This window comes from Tachyglossus aculeatus, chromosome 21 (assembly GCF_015852505.1).
Source record: "Tachyglossus aculeatus isolate mTacAcu1 chromosome 21, mTacAcu1.pri, whole genome shotgun sequence".
Taxonomy (NCBI): Eukaryota; Metazoa; Chordata; class Mammalia; order Monotremata; family Tachyglossidae; genus Tachyglossus; species Tachyglossus aculeatus.
Genome location: NC_052086.1, coordinates 14,055,230 through 14,077,677, shown reverse-complemented (window position 1 = coordinate 14,077,677; position 22,448 = coordinate 14,055,230). Strand labels below are relative to the sequence as shown.

At 49.5% G+C, this 22,448-nt stretch overlaps 1 protein-coding gene across 2 annotated transcripts in view; it reads right to left on the bottom strand.

Annotated features, from left to right (window-relative positions):
• ITGAL (integrin subunit alpha L) overlaps window positions 1-22,448 on the bottom strand; it is a 39,592-nt gene that overhangs the window by 3,709 nt on the left and 13,435 nt on the right. The window contains exons 9-29 of one of the 2 annotated variants that reach the window (XM_038763379.1): window positions 22,085-22,235; window positions 20,032-20,108; window positions 19,758-19,890; window positions 19,454-19,608; window positions 19,158-19,295; window positions 17,699-17,896; window positions 16,628-16,758; window positions 16,317-16,474; window positions 16,023-16,180; window positions 12,777-12,866; window positions 12,505-12,561; window positions 10,752-10,825; window positions 10,380-10,521; window positions 8,252-8,362; window positions 4,903-4,982; window positions 4,680-4,772; window positions 2,752-2,824; window positions 2,273-2,380; window positions 1,411-1,467; window positions 1,150-1,257; window positions 899-994 (exon numbers count right to left, since the gene is read on the bottom strand). In XM_038763379.1, the coding sequence (XP_038619307.1) occupies window positions 899-994; window positions 1,150-1,257; window positions 1,411-1,467; window positions 2,273-2,380; window positions 2,752-2,824; window positions 4,680-4,772; window positions 4,903-4,982; window positions 8,252-8,362; window positions 10,380-10,521; window positions 10,752-10,825; window positions 12,505-12,561; window positions 12,777-12,866; window positions 16,023-16,180; window positions 16,317-16,474; window positions 16,628-16,758; window positions 17,699-17,896; window positions 19,158-19,295; window positions 19,454-19,608; window positions 19,758-19,890; window positions 20,032-20,108; window positions 22,085-22,235 (2,388 nt within the window). The remainder of the gene's footprint in view (window positions 1-898; window positions 995-1,149; window positions 1,258-1,410; window positions 1,468-2,272; window positions 2,381-2,751; window positions 2,825-4,679; window positions 4,773-4,902; window positions 4,983-8,251; window positions 8,363-10,379; window positions 10,522-10,751; window positions 10,826-12,504; window positions 12,562-12,776; window positions 12,867-16,022; window positions 16,181-16,316; window positions 16,475-16,627; window positions 16,759-17,698; window positions 17,897-19,157; window positions 19,296-19,453; window positions 19,609-19,757; window positions 19,891-20,031; window positions 20,109-22,084; window positions 22,236-22,448) is intronic. The other variant, XM_038763381.1, reaches the window with a different exon arrangement.

Below are 22,448 nucleotides of genomic sequence, written 5' to 3'. Positions count from 1 at the left end.
TTTGGAGCAGGGAAGGAGGTGGGAAAGGGATCGGTGGTGAGATAGATGATATTGGGGCACAGAGAGTAAACTGGCGCCAGAGGAGTGGAGGGTGTGGGCTGGGCTGTAGTAGGAGATTAGTGAGGTGAGGTAGGATGGGGCGAGCTGATTGAGTGCTTTAAAGCCGATGGTAAGGAGTTTCCATCTGATGAGGAGGTGGATGGCAGCCATTGGAGGGTCTCGAGGAGTGGGGAGGCATGAACTGAAAATTTTTGTTGATAACTGGTGCTGCAGAGTGAAGTATGGATTGGAGCTGGGAGAGACAGGAGACTGGCAGGTCGGCCAGGAGGCGGATGCAGAAGTCAAGGTGGGATGGGAGAAGTGCTTGGATCAGCGTGGTAGTGGTTTGGGTGGAGAGGAAAGGGTGGATTTTAGCAATGTTATGAAGACAGAACGGTTGGGATTTGGTGACAGATTGAAGATGTAGGTGGAATGAGAGAGGTAGGGAGGATGGTGGTGGGACGTGGAAACAGAGACCGGCCCCGGGATTCATTCAATCGTATTTATTGAGCACTTACTGTGTGCAGAGCACTGTACTAAGCGCTTGGGAAGTACAAGTTGGCAACATATAGAGACGGTCCCTACCCAACAGTGGGCTCACAGTCTAGAAGATGTGAAATGACTCGCCCCAGGTCACACAGCAGGCAAACGACGGGGCCGGGATTAGAACCCGGATCCTCTGGCTTCCGGGCCCAAGCTCTTCCCGCCAGGCCAGGAGGAAGGGAAGGGCTGCCAGGGAGAAGAGACGAAGGGAGCGACAGAGGAGGAGTTTCTCGAATTTAAGGGAGAGGCCACGAGGGAAAGGGTGAGGCTGGGACAAAAGAAAAACGTTCTTATAGCCTGGGAGGGAGAGGGTTACCTGGCTTTTGGAGAAGTCACGGCCATGGAGGTGAAAGAACTTCTCCGTGTTGAAAGAGACCAAGATGGAGCTGCAGAACTTGATGATGGAAGAGTCCTTGAGGGGGGCAGAGAGTCAGGAAGGGAGCAGGAAGGAGGTCAGAAGGAAACCAGGAGCTGGGGGGGGCTTCCCTCTTCCCTCCCCTCCAAACCCAGTTGGCCCAGGCGATCCCAGTTTGACCCCAACTCCCCATCTCGCTTCGAACGGAGTACCTCGATCTTTTCAGTCAGTTCCACCTCTCCGTTCACATGGACGGAGACTGCATTTTGGAAAGCAAAGACGCAGAAGAAGGCCTTTCCGACGGAGCAGGTCTTGGGGAACTGAGGGAGGAATTTGGTTGGCGGGATGCCAGGGTCCTAGGGAGGTCTCATCCCTCCCGGTGCCCCCCAGATCCCAGGGCCCTCCGTCTCCATTCCCGGACAATCCTCGTCACCTCGGTCACGACTCAGACGTCCTGTCTTGCAGCCACATACCTCAATGGTGGGGGGCAGTTCGTTCACGGGCATCCACTGGCAGGGTCTCTGTGAATCCTAGAGGAGGCAATAGGTTGGCACCTTTGCGCTTCCATCTGACACCTTTGGGCACATGATATTCACCCCATCCCCAACCCCACAGCACTTCTGTACATATCTTTAAATTCTGTATTATTCATTCATTCATTCAATCGTATTTATTGAGCGCTTACTGTGTGCACAGCACCCTCTAGACTTTGAGCCTGTTGTTGGGTTTTCCCCCTCCTCCCCCTCTCCATCCCCCCCCACCTTACCTCCTTCCCTTCCCCACAGCACCTTTACATATGTATATATGTTTGTACATATTTATTACTCTATTTATTTATTTTACTTGTACATATCTATTCTATTTATTTTATTTTGTTAATATGTTTGGTTTTGTTCTCTGTCTCCCCCTTCTAGACTGTGAGCCAACTGTTGGGTAGGGACCGTCTCTAGATGTTGCCAACTTGGACTTCCCAAGCTCTTAGTACGGTGCTCTGCACACAGTAAGCGCTCAATAAATACGATTGATTGATTGATTGATTGATTGGGTGGGGACCGTCTCTATATGTTGCCAACTTGGACTTCCCAAGCGCTTAGTACAGTGCTCTGCACACAGTAAGCGCTCAATAAATACGATCGAATGAATGTACTAAGTGCTTAAATGACTTGTTTATATTAACGCCCCTCTCCAGACTATAAGCTCATTAAAGGCAGGGAATGTGGCTGCTAACTGTGTTGTATTGTTCCCTCCCAAGCCCTTAGTACGGTGCTCTGCACAGAGCAAGCGCTCAATAAATACCATTGATTGATTGAGTCATCTCCCCTGTGTGGCACTCACCACATCTATGCTCAAGTTGCCTTGGATGAGTGCTTTGGGCTGAGTCGCCGGCATCAAGACAAAGACCTCCAGAGTCGGCGGCGAGTCGATGAGCGGTTGGATATTCACCTGGGGCCGGGAAAATCAATCAATCAATCAATCAATCAATCAATCGTATTTATTGAGCACTTACTGTGTGCAGAGCACTGTACTAAGCGCTTGGGAAGTACAAGTTGGCGACATATAGAGAACAGTCCCTACCCAACAGTGGGCTCAAGCAACTGCAGGGACCCGCCCAACTCTGGAGGGATGGAGGCGGGGAGGGCATCTCTCCGCTCTCCTCCTGGATCTTCTCTCTCGGCCTCTGATCCCACCCCAGAGATTCCTGTTTCGGGACCCCCTGGTCCTCCCAATCCCAAGGCTCCTCCTCCTTTCCCAGAACTAAGGTGTTCGGCCTCCGTCCCCCGCTCCAAATCCAGGTTTCCTCAGCCTCCCCATACCTTGTAGGAATGTTGGAACGTATGAGTCTTGGGACCTCTGGAAGTGAAGTTGAAGTGGGAGGTACTGATCTGCCTGCGGGGAGAGATGGGAAAGCAAAACCAGGAACGGCTGACGCACGGAAGGAAGGAAGGGCGCCCGGACTCTCCAAATTAAGGGGTGTCGGGTTTTGGGGGGGATGCCAGAGCTGGACACGGGATACCCGGGTTCTCTGTTTTGAAGCGTGGAGGCTGCTTTGGGGATGGAGAGGTAGGCTGGTGGCGGAGGGGGTTGGGGAGAAGGAGAAGGATGCCTGGATTCTTAGGGAGAAAGAGAAGCAGCACAAGAACCATCATGGCCTAGCCCGGGTCTGGGACTCAGAAGGACCTGGGTTCTAATCCCGGCTCCACTACTTGTCTGCTGTGTGACCTCGGGCAAGTCACTTCCCTTCTCTGGGCCGCAGTGACCTCATCTGGAAAATGGGGATTAAGACTGTGAGCCCCACAGTTCTCTTTTGGAGAATTAATAACAATAATAATAATGATGATGACATTTATTAAGCGCTTACTATGTGCAAAGCACTGTTCTAAGTGCTGGGGAGGTTACAAGGTGATCAGGTTGTCCCACGGGGGGCTCCCAGTCTTAATCCCCATTTGACAGATGAAGTCACTGAGGCACAGAGAAGTTAAGTGATTTGCCCAAAGTCACACAGCTGACAACTGGCAGAGCCGGGATTTGAACCCATGACCTCTGACTCCAAAGCCCGGGCTCTTTCCACTGAGCCATGCTACTTCTCTATTCATTCACTCCCACGGCTTCAACTACCACCTCTATGCAGGTGATCCCCAAATCGACATCTCCAGCCCTGCTCTCTCTCCCTCTCTGCAGGCTTGAATTTCCTCTTGCCATCAAGACATCTCTTCTTGGATGTCCTCCCGTCACCTCAAGCTTAACGTGTCCAAAACACAACTCCTTATCTTCCCACCCAGATCCTATCCTCCTCGTGACTTTCTCGCGACTGTAGACGATACCACCCTCCTTCCTGTCTCACAAGCCCGTAGCCTTGGGGTTATCCTTGACTCCTCTCTCTCATTCAACCCACATATTCAATCCATCACTAAATCCTGTCGGTCCCACCCTCACAATATCGCCCAAATCTGCTCTTTCCCCTCCATTTCAAACTGCTGCCACATTAATGCAATCGTTCATCCTATTCCCACTCCAGTCCACACTTGGCTGCCTGGATCATTTTTCTCTGAAAACGTTCAGAACAGGTCACTCTGCTCAAAAAATTGCAGTGGTTACCCATCCTCCTCCACATCACAAAAACTACTCATCACTGGCTCTGAAGCACTCCCTCACCTTACTCCCTCCTACCTCACTTTACTACTCTCTTACTACAACCCAGCCCGTACATGTTGCTCCGCTAATGCTAACTTTCTCACCGTGCTTCGATCTCGCCTATCTCACTGCCAACCCCTCGCCCACATCCTGCCCCTGGCCCGGAACGCCCTCCCTCCTCAAATCTGACAAACAAATACTCTCCCTCCCTTCAGAGCCTTATTTAAGACCTGCAGGAGGTCTTCCCTGTCTAAGCTCCACCTTTTCCCTTCTCCCACTCTCTTTTGCATCTTCCTGACATGCTCCCTCTGTTCTTCCCTCCTCCCAGCTCCGCCGCATTTAGGTACATATCTGCAATGGATTTATTTCTATCACTGTCTTTCTCCCCGCCTCTAGACTGTAAGTTTGTGGTGGGCAGGAAATGCATCCGTTTATTGTTGTACTCTCGCAAGCACACAGTAAACGCTCCAGTAAATACGATCGAATGAATGAACGAATGACAGGGACTGCGTCCAATCTACCCCAGGGCTGAGTACAGCGCTTGGCACAGCGTAAGCGCTTAACAAACACCACGAAAAAACAAAGGTTTGGGGACTGGGGGACTACCCACTCCTCGATCCCGATGTCAACGACGACGGGGTAGAGGATGGGAATCTCTGTCACGGCGCTGTTGTTATTCCACAGGCTGGCGTCCTCGTTGTCACTGTGTAGGAGACAGGATGGGAGGGAAAGGCATCCTTTTAGAAGCGCCGATAGGTGTGGGGAAAGGCAGGAACTGAGATTACCTCAAAGGCGTGAATGGCTTTGGAATGGGAATGCCAGGGCTTGCTCACCAGCTGATGTTGGCGCTTATCTGTAGGGAGTTTCCCCAGGTGCTGTTCAACAGCGTATCAAACACCATCTGGATGAGGACCTGATAATAACAATATAATAATTAATCAGATTATTGATAATTATTAATAATTAATAATTATAATGATTAATTATATTATTAATAAATAATAATAATAGTTCAGCGCTTACTAAGCGCCAAGCACTGACCTGAGTGCTGCGGTAGATACCAGATCTGTCAAATGGGGATGAAGACTGTGAGCCCCACAGGGGCCAACCCGATCACCTTGTATCCACCCCAGTGCTCAGAACAGTGCTTGGCACATAGTAAGCGCTTAACAAATGCTATCACCACCATTCATTCATCATCATCATCAATCGTATTTATTGAGCGCTTACTGTGTGCAGAGCACTGGACTAAGCGCTTGGGAAGTCCAAGTTGGCAACATATAGAGACGGTCCCTACCCAACAATGGGCTCACAGTCTAGAAAGGGGAGACAGACAACAAAACAAAACATGTAGACAGGTGCAGACATCATCATCATGTATCCTCCCCAGCGCTTAGAACAGTGCTTGGCACATAGTAAGTGCCTAACAAATACCATCATCATTATCATGTATTGTCCCCAGTACTTAGAACAGTGCTTGGCACATAGTAAGCGCCTAACAAATACCATCATCATCATCATGTATCGTCCCCAGCACTTAGAACAGTGCTTGGCACATTCATTCATTCATTCAATTGTATCTATTGAGCGCTTACTGTGTGCAGAGCACTGTACTAAGCGCTTGGGAAGTACAAGTCGGCGACCTATAGTAAGCACTTGACAAACACCATCATCATCAGCAGCAGCATATTCAGGTCCCACAAGGGGCTCACAGTCCAAGTAAGAGGGAGAACGGATATTGAATGACCATTTTGCAGATGAGGGAACTGAGGCTGAGAGAAGTTAAGTGAGTTGCCCGAGGTCACCCAGCCGGTAAGGGGCAGAGCCAGGATTAGAACCCAGGTCTGTGCTCTTTCCAGTCGGTCATCCTGTTTCCCTGAGGTAGGATTGGGTTCTTGAGGTTAGGGGCCTTCCCTACGATCTGATCTCCCCCAGAAATGAGGACTCCTCGCCCTAGCACTTCCATTTTGGCCCCTCCTAGTATGTTGGCATTCTCCCCTGGCCCCCTGCTCTTCTTCTAGCCCTCCCCAAAGCCCACGGTTTTGCTCCCCTGGACCTCACATCTCATTCTCTGGTCCTGGCTTCCCTCCCAAAATCCAGGAGTTCCCCCCCTCAGCCCTCCCACCCAATCTGAGGCCCAGGGGGACAGAGGCCTGTCAGCCCCAAGAGGCAGTGAATCTGATAGAGTAGGAGCCCGGGGTCACAGACCTGCGGCATCACTCACCTCCTGGGTGACCTTGAGCAGGTCACTTAACCTTTCAGAGCCTCAGTTTCCTCCTCTCTAAAATGGGGATAAAATAGCTGTTCTCCCTCCCTCTTCCTGTGAACCCTGTGAGGGTCCAGGAGGCCTTCCCAGACTGAGCCCCTTCCTTCCTCTCCCCCTCGTCCCCCTCTCCATCCCCCCCATCTTACCTCCTTCCCTTCCCCACAGCACCTGTATATATGTATATATGTTTGTACATATTTATTACTCTATTTATTTGTTTATTTATTTTACTTGTACCTATCTATTCTATTGATTTTATTTTGTTAGTATGTTTGGTTTTGTTCTCTGTCTCCCCCTTTTAGACTGTGAGCCCACTGTTGGTTAGGGACTGTCTCTATATGTTGCCAGTCTGTACTTCCCAAGCGCTTAGTACAGTGCTCTGCACATAGTAAGCGCTCAATAAATATGATTGATGATGATGATGATGATATTTATTACTCTAATTATTTATTTTACTTGTACATATCTATTCTATTTATTTTATTTTGTTAGTATCAATCAATCAATCATATTTATTGAGCACTTACTGTGTGCAGAGCACTGTGCTAAGCGCTTGGGAAGTACAAGTCGGCAATGTATGTTTGGTTTTGTTCTCCGTCTCCCCCTTCTAGACTGTGAGCCCACTGTTGGGTAGGGACTGTCTCTATATGTTGCCAACTTGTACTTCCCAAGTGCTTAGTACAGCGCTCTGCACACAGTAAGTGCTCAATAAATACGATTGATTGATTGATTGTGTTCTAGCTGATTATCTTGAACCTAAATCCAGTGCTTGACCCAGAATGGATACTCCATAAATGCCATTATTATTATTAATCGGTCAACCAATCACTGGTATTTGTTAAGCGCCTACTATGTGAAGAGCACTGTACTAAACGCTTGGGAGAGTACAATGCGACAGAGTCAGCAGACACGATCCCCGCTCACAACGAGCTTACGGTCTAGAAGGGGAGTATTATTATAGACTGAAGAAAGAAGACTTCATTCTTCTAGACTGTGAGCCCACTGTTGGGTAGGGACCGTCTCTATGTGTTGCCAACTTGTACTTCCCAAGCGCTTAGTACAGTGCTCTGCACACAGTAAGCGCTCAATAAGTACGATTGAATGAATGAATGAATGAATTATTCTTATTTTTCTTTTTTGTGTGGTATTTCTTAAGCGTTTACTATGTGCCAGACACTGTACTAAGCCCTGGTGTAGATACGAGTTAATCAGGTTGGACAAAGTCCATGTCCCACACGGGGCTCACAACCTTAATCCCTATTTTACAGATGAGATAACTGAGGCATAGAGAGGTTAAGTGACTTTCCCAAGGTCACACAACAGACAAGTGGTCCTTTTGACCTCCAGGCCCAGGCTCTACCCACTAGGCCATGCTGTTTCTCGTTAAATGATGTGCATATAGCTTATATAGCATATAGCTATATTCCCTTCCCCACAGCACCTGTATATATGTATATATGTTTGTACATATTTATTACTCTATTTATTTATTTATTTATTTTACTTGTACATATCTATTCTATTTATTTTATTTTGTTAGTATGTTTGGTTTTGTTCTCTGTCTCCCCCTTTTAGACTGTGAGCCCACTGTTGGGTAGGGACTGTCTCTATATGTTGCCAATTTGTACTTCCCAAGGGCTTAGTACAGTGCTCTGCACATAGTAAGCGCTCAATAAATACGATTGATGAAGATGATATAGCTATAATTCTATTTATTCTGCCTGTTTCGACACCTGTCTACTCGTTTTGTTTTGTTGTCTGTCTTCCCCTCCTAGACTGGGATCCCACTGTTGGGTAGGGACCGTCTCTACATGTTGCCGACTGGTACTTCCCAAGCGCTTAGTACAGTGCTCTGCACACAGTAAACGCTCAATAAATACAATTGAATGAATGGATAAATGAATGAATGTTCTTACCTCAGAGCCTCCTTTGAAGATAGGGGAGCTCACATTGCAGGCTAGGGTCCAGACTGGGGAACCAGACACCTTGGTTCCCTCCTCACAAGTTACAGGAATATGGATGTGAGGCTGAAGAGGAGAGAAAAAGGAAACCCGAGTCAATGGCGGGTAAGAGACCTGGCCTTTAGGAAAGGAAACGGGCTTAACAATCCATCCATCAATCAATCAATCAATCAATCAATCACTTATATTTATTGAGCGCTTACTGTGTGCAGAGCACTGTATTAAATGAACGGGAAAGTGCGATATAACAGAGCTCAGACACGTTCCCTGCCCACAGAGAGCCTGTAGTCTAGCCGGGGAGACAGACATTACTATAAATAAATAATAATAATAATAATAATAATGGCATTTATTAAATAAATAGAGAAGAAGCGTGGCTCAGTGGAAAGAGCATGGGCTTTGGAGTCAGAGGTCATGGGTTCAAATCCCGGCTCCGCCACTTGTCAGTTGTGTGACTTTGGGCAAGTCACTTCACTTCTCTGGGCCTCAGTTACCTCACATCTGTAAAACTGGGGACTAAGAATGTGAGCCCCACGTGGGACAACTTGATCACCTTGCAATCCTTTTAGACTGTGAGCCCACTGTTGGGTAGGGACTGTCTCTATATGTTGCCAATTTGTACTTCCCAAGCGCTTAGTACAGTGCTCTGCACATAGTAAGCACTCAATAAATACGATTGATGATGATTTATTAAGCGCTTACTATGTGCAAAGCACCGTTCTAAGCCAACTTGTACTTCCCAAGTGCTTAGTACAGTGCTGTGCACACAGTAAGCACTCAATAAATACGATTGAATGAATGAATGAATGGGGAGGTTACAAGGTGATCAGGTTGTCCCACGGGGGGCTCACAGTCTTCATCCCCATTTCACAGATGAGGTCACAGGCACAGAGAAGTTGTGACTTGCCCAAAGTCACACCACTGACGAGTGACTCCAAAGAGTCACTTTGGAGAAGCAGCGTGGCTCAGTGGAGAAGAGCCCGGGCTTTGGAGTCAGAGGTCACGGGTTCAAACCCCGGCTCTGCCAATTGTCAGCTGGGTGACTTTGGGCAAGTAACTTAACTTCTCTGTGCCTCAGTTACCTCATCTGCAAAATGGGGATTGAGACTGTGAGCCCCACGTGGGACAACCTGATCACCTTGTAACCTCCCCAGCGCTCAGAACAGTGCTTTGTGTATAGTAAGCGCTTAATAAATGCCATAAAAAAAAAAGATCATGCTCTTTCCACTGAGACCCGCGCGGGCCTAAGTGCTGTGGGGCTGAGGGAGGGGTGAATAAAGGGATCATATCCAAGCTCAAGGGAAGAGGAAGAGGGCTGAGAGTGAAGATAGCTGGTTTCTGGAAGGACAATCAATCAATCAATCAATCGTATTAATTGAGCGCTTACTGTGTGCAGAGCACTGGACTAAGCTCTTGGGAAGTCCAAGTTGGCAACCTATAGAGGCGGTCCCTACCCAACAGCGGGCTCACAGTCTAGAAGGGGGAGACAGAGAACAAAACCAAACATATTAACAAAATAAAATAAATAGAATAGATGTGTACAAGTAAAATAAATAAATAAATAAATAAATAAATAAATAAATAAATAAATAAATAAATAAATGCAGTAGATTTTAGGGGAGCAGGGCACCCTGTTTCTGGGAAAGGGGGGGTTGGCTAGAGAAAGTCAAGGTTTGGGTGGAAGAGGTGCAAAGCAATACGATTGATTGATTGATTGTAAGCTCATTGTGGGTAAGAAATCGGGAGGTAGGAATGTGGGTAGGAATTTATTTAATAGTAATAATAATAATGATGATGGCATTTATTAAGCGCTTGCTATGTACAAAGCACTGTTCTAAGCGCTGGGGATGTTACAAGGTGGTCAGGTTGTCCCACGGGGGGCTTTGTACATACTAGGCACTTAATAAATGCCATTATTATCTTTTAGACTGTGAGCCCACTGTTGGGTAGGGACTGTCTCTATATGTTGCCGACTTGTACTTCCCAAGGGCTTAGTACAGTGCTCTGCACACAGTAAGCGCTCAATAAATACGATCGATGATGATGACGATGATGATTATTATCATCCCCCATTTTCTTTTACCTCGACCGTTGAGACTTTGCGGAACGAGAGGCCCACGGGGAGGGCCAGATGCAGTTGCACCCTGTAAGCGTCTTCCCCGCTGTTGGTCAGCTCCAGGAGGACGGACAGGTTGGACGATGGGGAAAGATGCAGCGCTGGGGGTCTAGGAGAGGAACAGAGACGAGGGAAAAATGGGGGTGGGAGGGATTCAGGAGGGCAGAGAGAGTGATCAGAGTGGGTCAGGAGTCAGGGAGGTTTGGGGGTGAGAGATGAGAGGTCAGGAATATCTGGGCCAGAGAACAAAGAGTCGAGGAGGAAGGGGGTGGTCGAGGTTGGGGGCTCCCATCGGGGTGGACCCGAAGACTTGGGGTGCTGGCGTGTTTATCCACGGACCTTTTGGAGTTGAATTTCAGGCTCAGGTCGGCCTCGCACTTCTTGTCTTCTCCACAGTTCTTCTCAAAAGGAATCTGGGAACGGGAAGTCATAATAATAATGATGATGGTATTTGCTAAGCGCTTACTATGGGTAAAGCACTGGTCTAAGTGCTGGGGAGGTTACAAGGTGATCAGGTGGTCCCACGGGGGGGCTCACAGTTTTCATTCCCATTTTACAGAGGAGGGAACTGAGGCGCAGAGAAGTGAAGTGACTTGCCCAAAGTCACACAGCTGATGGTGGAGCCGGAATTTGAACCCATGACCTCTGACTCCAAAGCCCGGGCTCTTTCCACTGAGCCACGCTGTAGCCAGTCAGGCGATTGTAACAACAATAATAATAATGATGGTATTTATTAAGCACTTACTGTGTGCCAAGCACTGTTCTAAGGGCTGGGGAGGTGACAAGGTGATCAGGTTGTCCCACGGGGGGGCTCACAGTCTTAATCCCCATTTTACAGGTGAGGGAACTGAGCACAGAGAAGTTAAGTGACTTGCCCAAAGTCACACAGCTGACAATTGGCAGACTAGGATTTGAACCCCTGACCTCTGACTCCAAAGCCCGTGCTCTTTCTACTGAGCCAGCACTTATTGTGTGTGCAGAGCACTGTATTAAGCGCTTGGGAGAGTATAATGCAACAATAAACAGATACATTCCCTGCCCACAGCACGCTTACAGTCTCGGGGGTGGGGGGGCGGTCAGACTCCAATATAAATAGCCAGTGCCCCCGAGGTGTGGGGCTGATAGCCCAGGAGAATTAATCAATCGAATTTATCACCATTCAGTCAATCATCAGTCAATCATATTTTTTGAGCACTTACTGTATGCAGAGCACTGTACTAAGCACTTGGGAGAGTACAATATAGCAATTATCAAACCCATTTCATTCATTCATTCAGTCGTATTTATTGAGTGCTTACTGTGTGCAGAGCACTGTACCAAGCTCGTGGCTCAGTAGGAAGAGCCTGGGCTTTGGAGTCAGGGGTCATGGGTTCGAATTCTAGCTCTGCCAATTGTCAGCTGTGTGACTTTGGGCAAGTCACTTAACTTCTCTGTGCCTCAGTTCCCTCATCTGTAAAATGAGGATTAAGACTGTGAGCCCCCCGTGGGACAACCTGATCTCCTTGAAACCTCTCCATCGCTTACAACAGTGCTTTGCGCTTAATAAATGCCATTATTATTATTATTATTATTATTATTAAAACGACAGACACGTTTCCTGCCCACAACGAGCTTACAGTCTGCGGGTGGGGGGGAGACCAGTCATTAACTTCTCTGTGCCTCAGTTCCCTTATCCGAAAATGGGGATTAAGACTGTGAGCCCCCCGTGGGACAACCTGACCACCTTGTCACCTCCCCAGCGCTTAGAACAGTGCCTTGTACATAGTAAGCGCTTAATAAATGCCATCATCATCATTATTATTACTATTAAATAAATTCCTACCCACATTCCTACCTCCCCTCATCATCATTATTATTATTATTATTAAAAAAATTCCAACCCACATTCCTACCTCCCCATTTCCTACCCACAATGAGCTTACAATCAATCAATCAATCAATCGTATTTATTGAGCGCTTACTGTGTGCAGAGCACTGGACTAAGCGCTTGGGAAGGACAAGTTGGCAACCTAGAGAGACGCTTACAGCTTGGGAGAGTGCAATACGAGGAACTTCCCACCTCCTTTTCCCCAGCGATCCCTTCCGCTCTTACCTCCCAGGTCTCCGTGTGGGTGGAGAGACTCAGGATGGGCTTCACTCCCTTCTCCTGCTGTCAGTTTGGAGCGGAAAAGAGAGGGGTGAACAGCCAAAGGGAGCCTCTACTTCCCAATCTTAGGCCCGGCGGGGTCATCCCGTCCCAAACCCCAGCCAGCCAGCTCTGGGGGGGTGTCCAAGAAATGGGTCGACGACCCTGGGGGAGCCCGCCCACCCCTTTCCAGACCGCTCGGGAATCCCTCTCCCATTCCCTCAGACCCGTGATCCTACCTCGTCCATCATAAGGCTCCCCACAGCCTCCTCTTGAAGGGCAAAGCTTAGGGAGATGTTGATGGGGGAAATGATGTCCTCCACGCAGACCTGGATGATGATGATGATATTTATTAAGCGCTTACTATGTGCCAAGCACTGTTCTAAGCGCTGGGGGGGTTACAAGGTGATCAGGTTGTCCCACGTGGGGCTCACAGTCTTTAATCCCCATTTTACAGGTGAGGCCCAGAGAAGTTAAGTGACTTGCCCAAAGTCACACAGCTGACAATTGGCAGAGCCGGGATTCGAACCCGTGACCTCTGACTCCAAAGCCCGGGCTCTTTCCACTGAGCTACGCTGGAGACAGTGAGCACCTTGGCATTACCCCTGGCAGTAGTTCTGCCCTTCCCCAGAGCCAGCTGCATTGCGGGGTTACCCTATAGTCAGTCAGTCGTACTTGTTGAGCGCTTACTGCGTGCAGAGCGCTGTACTGAGCGCTTGGGAGAGTACAGTAGAACTGACACAGCCTCACTGCCCGCAGTGAGTTTACAGTCTAGAGGGCCTCAGGAGTCACGAGGAATTGGTTAGAGAAACCACCGCGAAGGCGGTGGAACCTCTAATAATAATAATAGAGAAGCATTTGAGAAGCAAAGGAGGTGGAACCTCTAATAATAGTAATAATAATAATGAAGCATCTGAGAAGCAGCGTGGCTCAGTGGAAAGAGCCCGGGCTTTGGAGTCAGAGGTCATGGGTTCAAATCCCGGCTCCGCCAATTGTCAGCTGGGTGACTTTGGGCAAGTCACTTCACTTCTCTCTGCCTCAGTTCCCTCATCTGTAGAATGGGGATTAAGACTGTGAGCCCCCCAGGGGGACAACCTGACTACGTTGTATCCCCCCCAGCACTTAGAACAGTGCTTGGCACATAGTAAGCACTTAATAAATGCTATCATCATTAATAATAGTAAATATGGTACTTGTGGAGTGCGTGCACTGTTCTAAGCACTGGGGTAGACACAAATTAATCGGGTTCGACACGGGACTCACAGTCTTAATCCCTATTTTCCAGAAGAGGGAAATGAGGCCCAGAGAAGTGAAATTCTCCCCCTCCTCCCAATCCCTATCCCCCCCACCTTACCTCCTTCCCCTCCCCACAGCACCTGTATATATGTATATATGTTTGTACAGATTTATTACTCTATTTATTTATTTTACTTGTACATATTTATTCTATTTATTTTGTTAATATGTTTTGTTTTGTCGTCTGTCTCCCCCTTCCAACCTGTGAGCCCGCTATTGGGTAGGGACCGTCTCTAGATGTTGCCAACTTGTACTTCCCAAGCGCTTAGCACAGTGCTCTGCACACAGTAAGCGCTCAATAAATACTATTGAATGAATGAATGAATTAATTAATACAATCACTCAGCCTATCCCGCCTGGATTACCACATCAGCCTCCTTGCTGACCTCCCGGCCTCCCGTCTCTCCCCACTCCAGTCCATCCTTCACCGTGCCGCCCGGATCATTTTTCTTCAAATAAATGTTCAGGATGTGTCTCCCCACTCAAGAACCTCCAGTGGTCACCCCTCCACCTGCTTCTAGCTTTAATTCTATTTGTTCTGACGATTTTGACACCTGTCTTCATGTTTTGTTGTCTGTCTCCCCCTTCTAGACTGTGAGGCCATTGTTGGGTAGAAGCAGCGTGGCTCAGTGGAAAGAGCCCGGGCTTTGGAGTCAGAGGTCGTGGGTTCGAATCCCAGATCCGCCACATGTCTGCTGTGTGACCTTGGGCAAGTTACTTAACTTCTCTGAGCCTCAGTTCCCTCATCTGTAAAATGGGGATTAAGACTGTGAGCCCTACGTAGGACAACTTGATCACCTTGAATCCCCCCCAGCGCTTAGAACAGTGCTCTGCACGTAGTAAGCACTTAACAAATGCCATCATTTTTTTTTTTAGGGACCATCTCTATCTGTTACCGACTTTTACTTCCCAAGTGCTTAGTCCAGTGCTCTGCACACAGTCAGCGCTCAATAAATACGATTGAATGAATGAATGAATGAAAAGTGACTTGTCCAAGGCCACACAGCAGACAAGCGGCGGAGCTGGGCTTTGAACCTTGGTCCTTCTGACTCCCAGCCTTGTGTTCTATGTATTAAACCGCGCTGCTTCTCACTAAGCCACCCTGCTTCTCTGTGTCCAATGTCAGCAGCTCCGAAAGCTCTAGAAAAGTGTGCCAAGAATTCAGGGCGCCCAAACAGCTGGGATGGGCACCCAACCTCTCAGGAGGCGAGGCCGCGGATGCCAGCAGACAGCGGGGATTGGGGACCGGGCCACGTGTGAGCTCAGCCAGTCGCTAATAGAAAAGCCACGTCGCCTTTTCGTGTGCCTTTGAAGTCAGGAGGACCTGGGTTCTAATCCTGCTCCACCACTGGGCTGCCCTATGACCTTGGGCAAGCTCACTGTGGGCAGGGAACGTGTCCGTTGTAGTGTTATAGGTTCAAATCCTGGCTCTACCAATTGCCAGCTGTGTGACTTTGGGCAAGGTACTTAATGATAATGATGGTATTTGTTAAGCGCTTACTATGTGCAAAGCACTGTTCTAAGTGCTGGGGAGGTTACAAGGTGATCAGGTTGTCTCCCGGGGGGGCTCACAGTTTTAATCCCCATTTTCCAGATGAGGTAACTGAGGCATAGAGAAGTGAAGTGACTTCCCAAGGTCACACAGCAGACCTGTGGCGGATCCGGGATTTGAACCCATGACCTCTGACTCCAAAGCCCGGGCTTTTTCCACTGAGACACGCTGCTTCTCCTTCTCTGGGCCTCAGTTCCCTCATCTGTCAAATGGGGATGAAGACTGTGAGCCCCCCGTGGGACAACCTGATGATCGTGTAACCTCCCCAGTGCTTAGAACAGTGCTTTGCACATAGTAAGCGCTTAATAAATGCCATCATTATTATTATTATTACTCTCCCAAGTGCTTAGTACAGAGCTCTGCACATGGTAAGCACTCAGTAAATACGACTGACTGACCGACTGACTTCTCCTCTGTTTTACATCTGTAAAATGGAGATTAAAACTGGGAGCCCCATGTGGGACAGGGACTGAGTCCAACCCGATTAGCTTGTAGCTACCCCAGCGCTTAGTACAGTGCCTGGCACATAGAAAGCGTTTAACAAATACTGTAAAATAAAAAAGAATAGGCCAAGAGACCACCATGCTGAGGGGCTGTGTCTTCCTTTCTCAGAGCTAGCTCCCCGTGGCCCACTCACCGGAAACCGAAGCTTATGCTGGAGGCAGGAATTTTTCGTCCCTGGGATGATGGACATGTTCCCTCTGACGGCCCGCATCCCCGGAGACAACTCGCCCCGGCTTCTGGTGCGATGTCCATCCGTCTCCAGAGTGTATTTGAGGTCAGTGTTCACAGGCCCTGGGGGAGAATCTGGGGGGTCAGCAGACTGGGGGAAGGCCAGGCGGGGTTGGGGTCGAGGAAAAGAATCGGTGGTGGAGAGGCATAGGCCACGGGGCTTTCTGGAAAAAGAAGTGGGGAGAGGAACAGTGCTCACCGTGGAATTTGGGGGTGAGATTCTTGCCCGAGAAGCAGATAGTGAGGGTCACCTCCAGTCTCTTCGAGCCTCCTCGCACAGAGCACTCTACTTCCCGCACCGGGATCTCCAGCGGGGAGAACGTCAGAGTCGAGGTGATGTCCACCACGGGACGGGACCTGCAGAAGGGACGGGAGGGATGGTTGAGGATGAATCGAATTAACTCTGACCTCAGGATAAGACCCCAGGCCTCCTAGCGACCCCCTTCTCCCCGCAAGCCTCCCCTCTCGGCCGGGGCCCAAGAGCGAGTGTCCCGTCCCCGCCGTCCTCACCTGAGCACCACCACTTGGCCCCGAGTCCCCACGATCACGTCCGTCAGCCCGTCCTTTCCAAGATCCATTACCCCGTGGATGGAGCAGCCGAAAAACTGGAGGCCGGGGGACACCTGGATCCCCTCGATCCTCTGGGGGTGAAAGAGAACGTGTCTCCCAACTCCGCTCTATTGCCCTCTCCCAAACGCTTAGTCCAGTGCTCTGTACGCAGTAAGCGCCCGATAGAGACCACTCACTGATTGACAGTGAGCTGGGGACACTGATCCCAAGGTGGGAGGCCTGGGTGGGGGTCTCCGGTCAGGGGGGACAGGGAAAGCCTCTAGAGAAGCATCGTGGCCTAGTGGCTGGAGCCCAGGCCTGGGAGTCCGAAGGTCACGGGTTCTGATCCCGGCTCCGTCACTTGCCGGCTGCGTGACCTTGGACAAGTCACTTCACTTCCCTGGGGTCTCAGTTACCTCATCAGTAAAATTCATTCATAATAATAATAATAATAATAATAATGGCATTTATTAAGCGCTTACTATGTGCAAAGCACTGTTCTAAGCGCCGGGGAGGTTACAAGGTGATCAGGTTGTCCCACGGGGGGCTCACAGTCTTAATCCCCATTTTACAGTTGAGGTAACTGAGGCCCAGAGAAGTGAAGTGACTGGCCCAAAGTCACACAGCTGACAATTGGCGGAGCCGGGATTTGAACCCATGAACTCTGACTCCAAAGCCCGGGCTCTTTCCACTGAGCCACGCTGCTTCTCAATGAATGAATGCATTCATTCAATCGTATTTATTGAGCGCTTACTGTGTGTAAGTGTGTGCTCTGTGCACTGTGCACTGTGTGTGCACTGTACTAAGCGCTTGGGAAGTACAAGTTGGCAACATAATTGGTAAAATGGGGATTGAGACTATGAGCCCCACGTGGGACAGGGGCTGTGTCCAACCGGATTTGCTTGTATCCACCCCAGCGCTTAAAACAGTGCCTGACCCATGGTAAGCACTTTTAACAAATACCGCAATTATTATTATTATTATCATTATTATTAGATCCGGGAGCTAGGAAGCAGTCCTGAGACGCCTCACCTGGCTGGGCTGGGATTGGAGCCCCCCCGGAAGCCCGTTGTAGATATATACGGCTCCCTTCTCTTCCATGGGCGCTCCTACAGCTACGTCGGCCAGCCCGTCCCCGTTGATGTCCTCCAGGGCCGCGATGGCCGCTCCGAAACGGCCCAGGGAGTAGCCGGGCTCCCCTTGTAGCTCCGGCCCCTTCTGGAATTTCTCCTGGTGGGAGGAAGAAAAGAGGCAGGACGGCCTCTTGGATAAGGTGCGGTGCTGGGAGTTTGGAGATGGTCATCCTGGTGTGGGGCCTCGGCCGAGCCACTTCACCTCTCTGAGCCTTGGTTTCCTCATCGGCAAAATGACGGTCGGATGCTCACTCTCACCCCCTCACCCCCCTCCGGTCCTACAGAACTTATGTCCATATCAGGAATTAATTATTTTATAATAATAATAATAATAATAGCATTTATTAAGCGCTTACTATGTGCAAAGCACTGTTCTAAGCACTGGGGGGGTTACAAGGTGATCAGCTTGTCCCACGTGGGGCTCACAGTCTTCATCCCCATTTTACAGATGAGGTAACTGAGGCACAGAGAAGTTAAGTGACTTGCCCGAAGTCACACAGCTGACAATTGGCAGAGCTGGGATATGAACCCACGACCTCTGACTCCAAAGCCCGGGCTCTTTTCCACTGAGCCACGCTGCTTCTCACAGCATGTCTGTCTTAATGTCTTAATGTCTGTCTCCCCCTCTAGACTGTAATCTCGTTGTGGGCAGGGAATGTGTCTGTTATATTGTACTCTCCCTAGGACTTGATACAGTGCTCTGCACACAGTAAATGCTCAATAAATGCCATTCATTCACTTAGTCTTTCAATCGTTTTTATTGAGCGCTTACTGTACTAAGTCGGCTCAGTGGAAAGAGCCCGGGCTTTGGAGTCAGAGGTCGTGGGTTCAAATCCCGGCTCCGCCACCTGTCAGCTGGGTGACTTTGGGCAAGTCACTTCACTTCTCTGGGCCTCAGTTCCCTCATGTGAAAAACGGGGATTAAAAACTGTGAGCCCCCTGTGGGACAACCTGATCACCTTGTAACCTCCCCAGAGCTTAGAACCGTGCTTTGCACATAGTAAGTGCTTAACAAATACCATTATTATTATTACTTGGGAGAGTACCATACAGCAATAAAAGGACACATTCCCTGCCCATCACAAGCTTACAGTCTAGAGGAGCTTACAGCCTAGAAGGATGGATTGATTGATCGACTGATATTAGAAAGTGGGACGGAGACTAGTTCCGAAGATCACCCCGCATGCTCCACCCAAAATACGTGCCTTATAAATTCTGTGAGTTGATTCCGATCGTGTTACCGCTCTCTCCACTCCCTGCTCTCCCCTGCGACGCTCTCTCCCCATTCCCCCACCTCCTAAGAAGAGACGCCATCTCCTCCTCAGCTTCCCCTCTCCTTCAGGCCTCCTGCTCCCTACCTCCTTCCAGTGATAGACGAGAACACGGCCCCCTCTCCTTCCCCCGTAGAACAGGGGGACTCCGACCAGCAGAAGCTCTGTCTCCCCATCTCCATTCACGTCGACCCCACACAGTTCTCCGCCAAAATAGGAGCCAATCTAGAGCGGGATGCGAGACGGAGGGGAAGGCGTATGAGGAAGGACGGAGGCCTCTCTGGGGATAACTTGATCCGCGTCCCTTTCTATCCCACCTCTCCGGTTCCTCGGGCCCCTCCCGCCCCCCGTCCCACACACCTTCATACGACCAGCTCACTCACCTGGCTGCCATCCAGGTTCTGGATTTGGGTCCATTCTCCCTCCCGATCATCCGGTGCCAGAAATAGCCGCACTTGTCCCACGTGCTGATATCGGGGGGCTCCCGCTGCCAGCAGCACCCTGCTCCCGCCTTGGGGTAGCCAGACCACCGTATAACCTGAGGAAAGAGCCCGGGCCTGGGGAATGGGACCTCGGGATTCAGGGAAGGGAGGGTCCAGAGGGGAGAGCCGGGACTTTCGGGAGGCAGGGTCCAAAGGAGGGGACGGCGGGTCAGAGACAGAGAAACAGAGAGCAAGCTCGTCTCACCTAAGTAGCCATCCTCCATGAAAGGTTTCAGAGGCTTGGGGCCTACAAACGTGTCCCCCTTCGGGTTTCTCCACAGGTCTATGAAGCCCCCAGCCCAGTTGTTCGCCCCCACGGCCCCGACGATGCCGTGGCTCTGTAACGGGGGAAAGAGACAGAAAGAGAGAAGCCGCTAGCCCTTTTTCCCCCTCCAGAGCCAGCTGCGACTCAGTGTTTGTCCCGCGTGCTCCCTAACTTGTATTCCCCTCCGCCGCCCGCTCCGGGGTCCCCGGCTCACCCCAAAGAGATCGGCGCTGATTCCGCTAGAAGACATCTCCATCTGGAAGGAACTCGAGTTGTGCTCTTTACTGGTGCCTGAGAAGTAAGAGAAAGGGGGGCCCAGGCTGAGAACCAGAAGGACACGGGGCCGGCCGCCGCGAAAACCCTCGCCGAGACGATTAAGGGCACGGTGACTAGGAAAGCCTATCGGGGTGGGGAATTAAGCTTAGAGAAGAGAAGACTGAGAGGCGATGACAGATTTTAAGCCTATGGAAGGCTGTCTTTTCTTTCAGCTACTCCCCATCTCTATCGAGGACATAGGAAGAGGTAATAGCCTTAAACTGCTCTTTCATTCATTCATATTTATTGAACACTTACTATGTACAGAGCACTGTCCTAAGCACTTGGATGAGAACAATAGGACAATAAACAGACACGGTCCCTGCCCACTATGAGCTTACAGTCCAGGGGGGGAGACAAATATTAATATAAATAAATAAATGACGGATATGAACATAAGTGCCGTAATAATAATGACAGCATTTATTAAGCACTTACTATGTGCAAAGCACTGTTCTAAGTGCTAGGGAGGTTACAAGGTGATCAGGTTGTCCCACGGGGGGCTCACAATTTTAATCCTCATTTTACAGATGAGGTAACTGAGGCACGGAGAAGTTAAGTGACCTGCCCAAAGTCACACACCTGACAAGTGGTGGAGCCGGGATTTGAACCCATGACCTCTGACTCCAAAGCCCGGGCTCTTTCCACTGAGCCACGCTGCTAAGGCTGGGTGGGGCGATGAATAAAGGGAGCAAGTCGGGGCATTATGAAGGATCTAGGTTGTTATTATTATGGGATTTTTAAGCATTTACTATATGTCAAGCACTGTACTAAGCGCTGGGATAGAGATAAACTAGTCAGGTTAACACAGTCCTTGTTCAACATGGGGCTCACAGTCTAAGTAGCGGGGAGAACAGGGAATATATTGGATAGCAATCAGTTGACCACTCAGTGGTATTTGTTGAGCGTTTACTGTGTGCAGAGCGCTGTGAGAATCAATCAATCAATCAATCGTATTTATTGAGCGCTTACTATGTGCAGAGCACTGTACTAAGCGCTTGGGAAGTACAAATTGGCAACACATAGAGACAGTCCCTACCCAACAGTGGGCTCACAGTCTAAAAGACTGTGAGAAGTGAGAAGTGAGAAGTGCTTGGGACAGTAGAGAAGCAGCGTGGCTCAGTGGAAAGAGCCCGGGCTCTGGAGTCAGAGGTCATGGGTTCAAATCCCGGCTCTGCCAATTGTCAGCTGTGTGACTTTGGGCAAGTCACTTAACTTCTCTGGGCTTCAGGTACCTCATCTGGAAAATGGGGATTAAGACTGTGAGCCTGATTACCTTGTAACCTCCCCAGCGCTTAGAACAGTGCTTTGCACATAGTAAGCGCTTAATAAATGCCATAATTATTATTATTATTATTATAGGGTACAACAGAGTCGGTAGACGAGAACCTTGCCCACGAGGAGACTTAGTGGAAAGAGCCCAGTCCTGGAGTCATCCCAGCTCTGCCAGTTGCTTACTGTGTGACCTTGGGCAAGTCATTTAACTTCCCTGGGCCTCAGTTTCCTCGGCTGAAAAATGGCGATTCAATCCTAATCCCTCCTACTTTGACTGTGAGCCCTGTGTGGGACAGGGACTGTGTCCAATCTGATGCACCTTAATCTATCCCAGCACTTAGAACAGTGCTTGAAACATAGGAAGCACTTAACAAGTGCTTTGTACAGTGCTCTGCACACAGTAAGCGCTCAATAAATACGATTGAATGAACAAGTACCATTTACAGGCATTTACAGTCTAGAGGGGGTTTCTAGGAAGGTCCTGAGGGTCCTGAAGGTACCAACAAGCCTGGGGAGTGAAGTGATAATTTCTCAAGACTTCTTCTAGATGTAGGATTTTACACCTTTAAGTCTCACTTCAGAACTGAGTGTATAACAGGGTTACACTTCACAACGTTTTCTCTCTCTCTCTGTTTCCGTCTCTCTCTCTTTCTCTCTTCCGAGACCAGTCGCATTACCTTCGATACTGTAGATTTTCTTCTGCAGCTCGTCAAACAGTCCCTTGAGCTTCTCAAATGTGTCGAGCACCTTCACGAACTGGTTCACGGGCTTTGAGGCGAACTGGCTGAGGTACTGTTCCGTGTCACCACTTTCAAAATTATTCCCGATCTGTGGCGAAGCCGAGAGTCACCAGGGGCTCCACCCCGGTTAAAGTGGGAGCAGGCCTGGGGTTTGGGAGGGATGGCCAGGGAGGAAAGGGGTTTAGGGAAGCAGGGGGTAGGATTCATTCATTCATTCAATCGTATTTACTGAGCGCTTACTGTGTGCAGAGCACTGTACTAAGAGCTTGGGAAGTACCAGTTGGCAACATACAGAGATGGT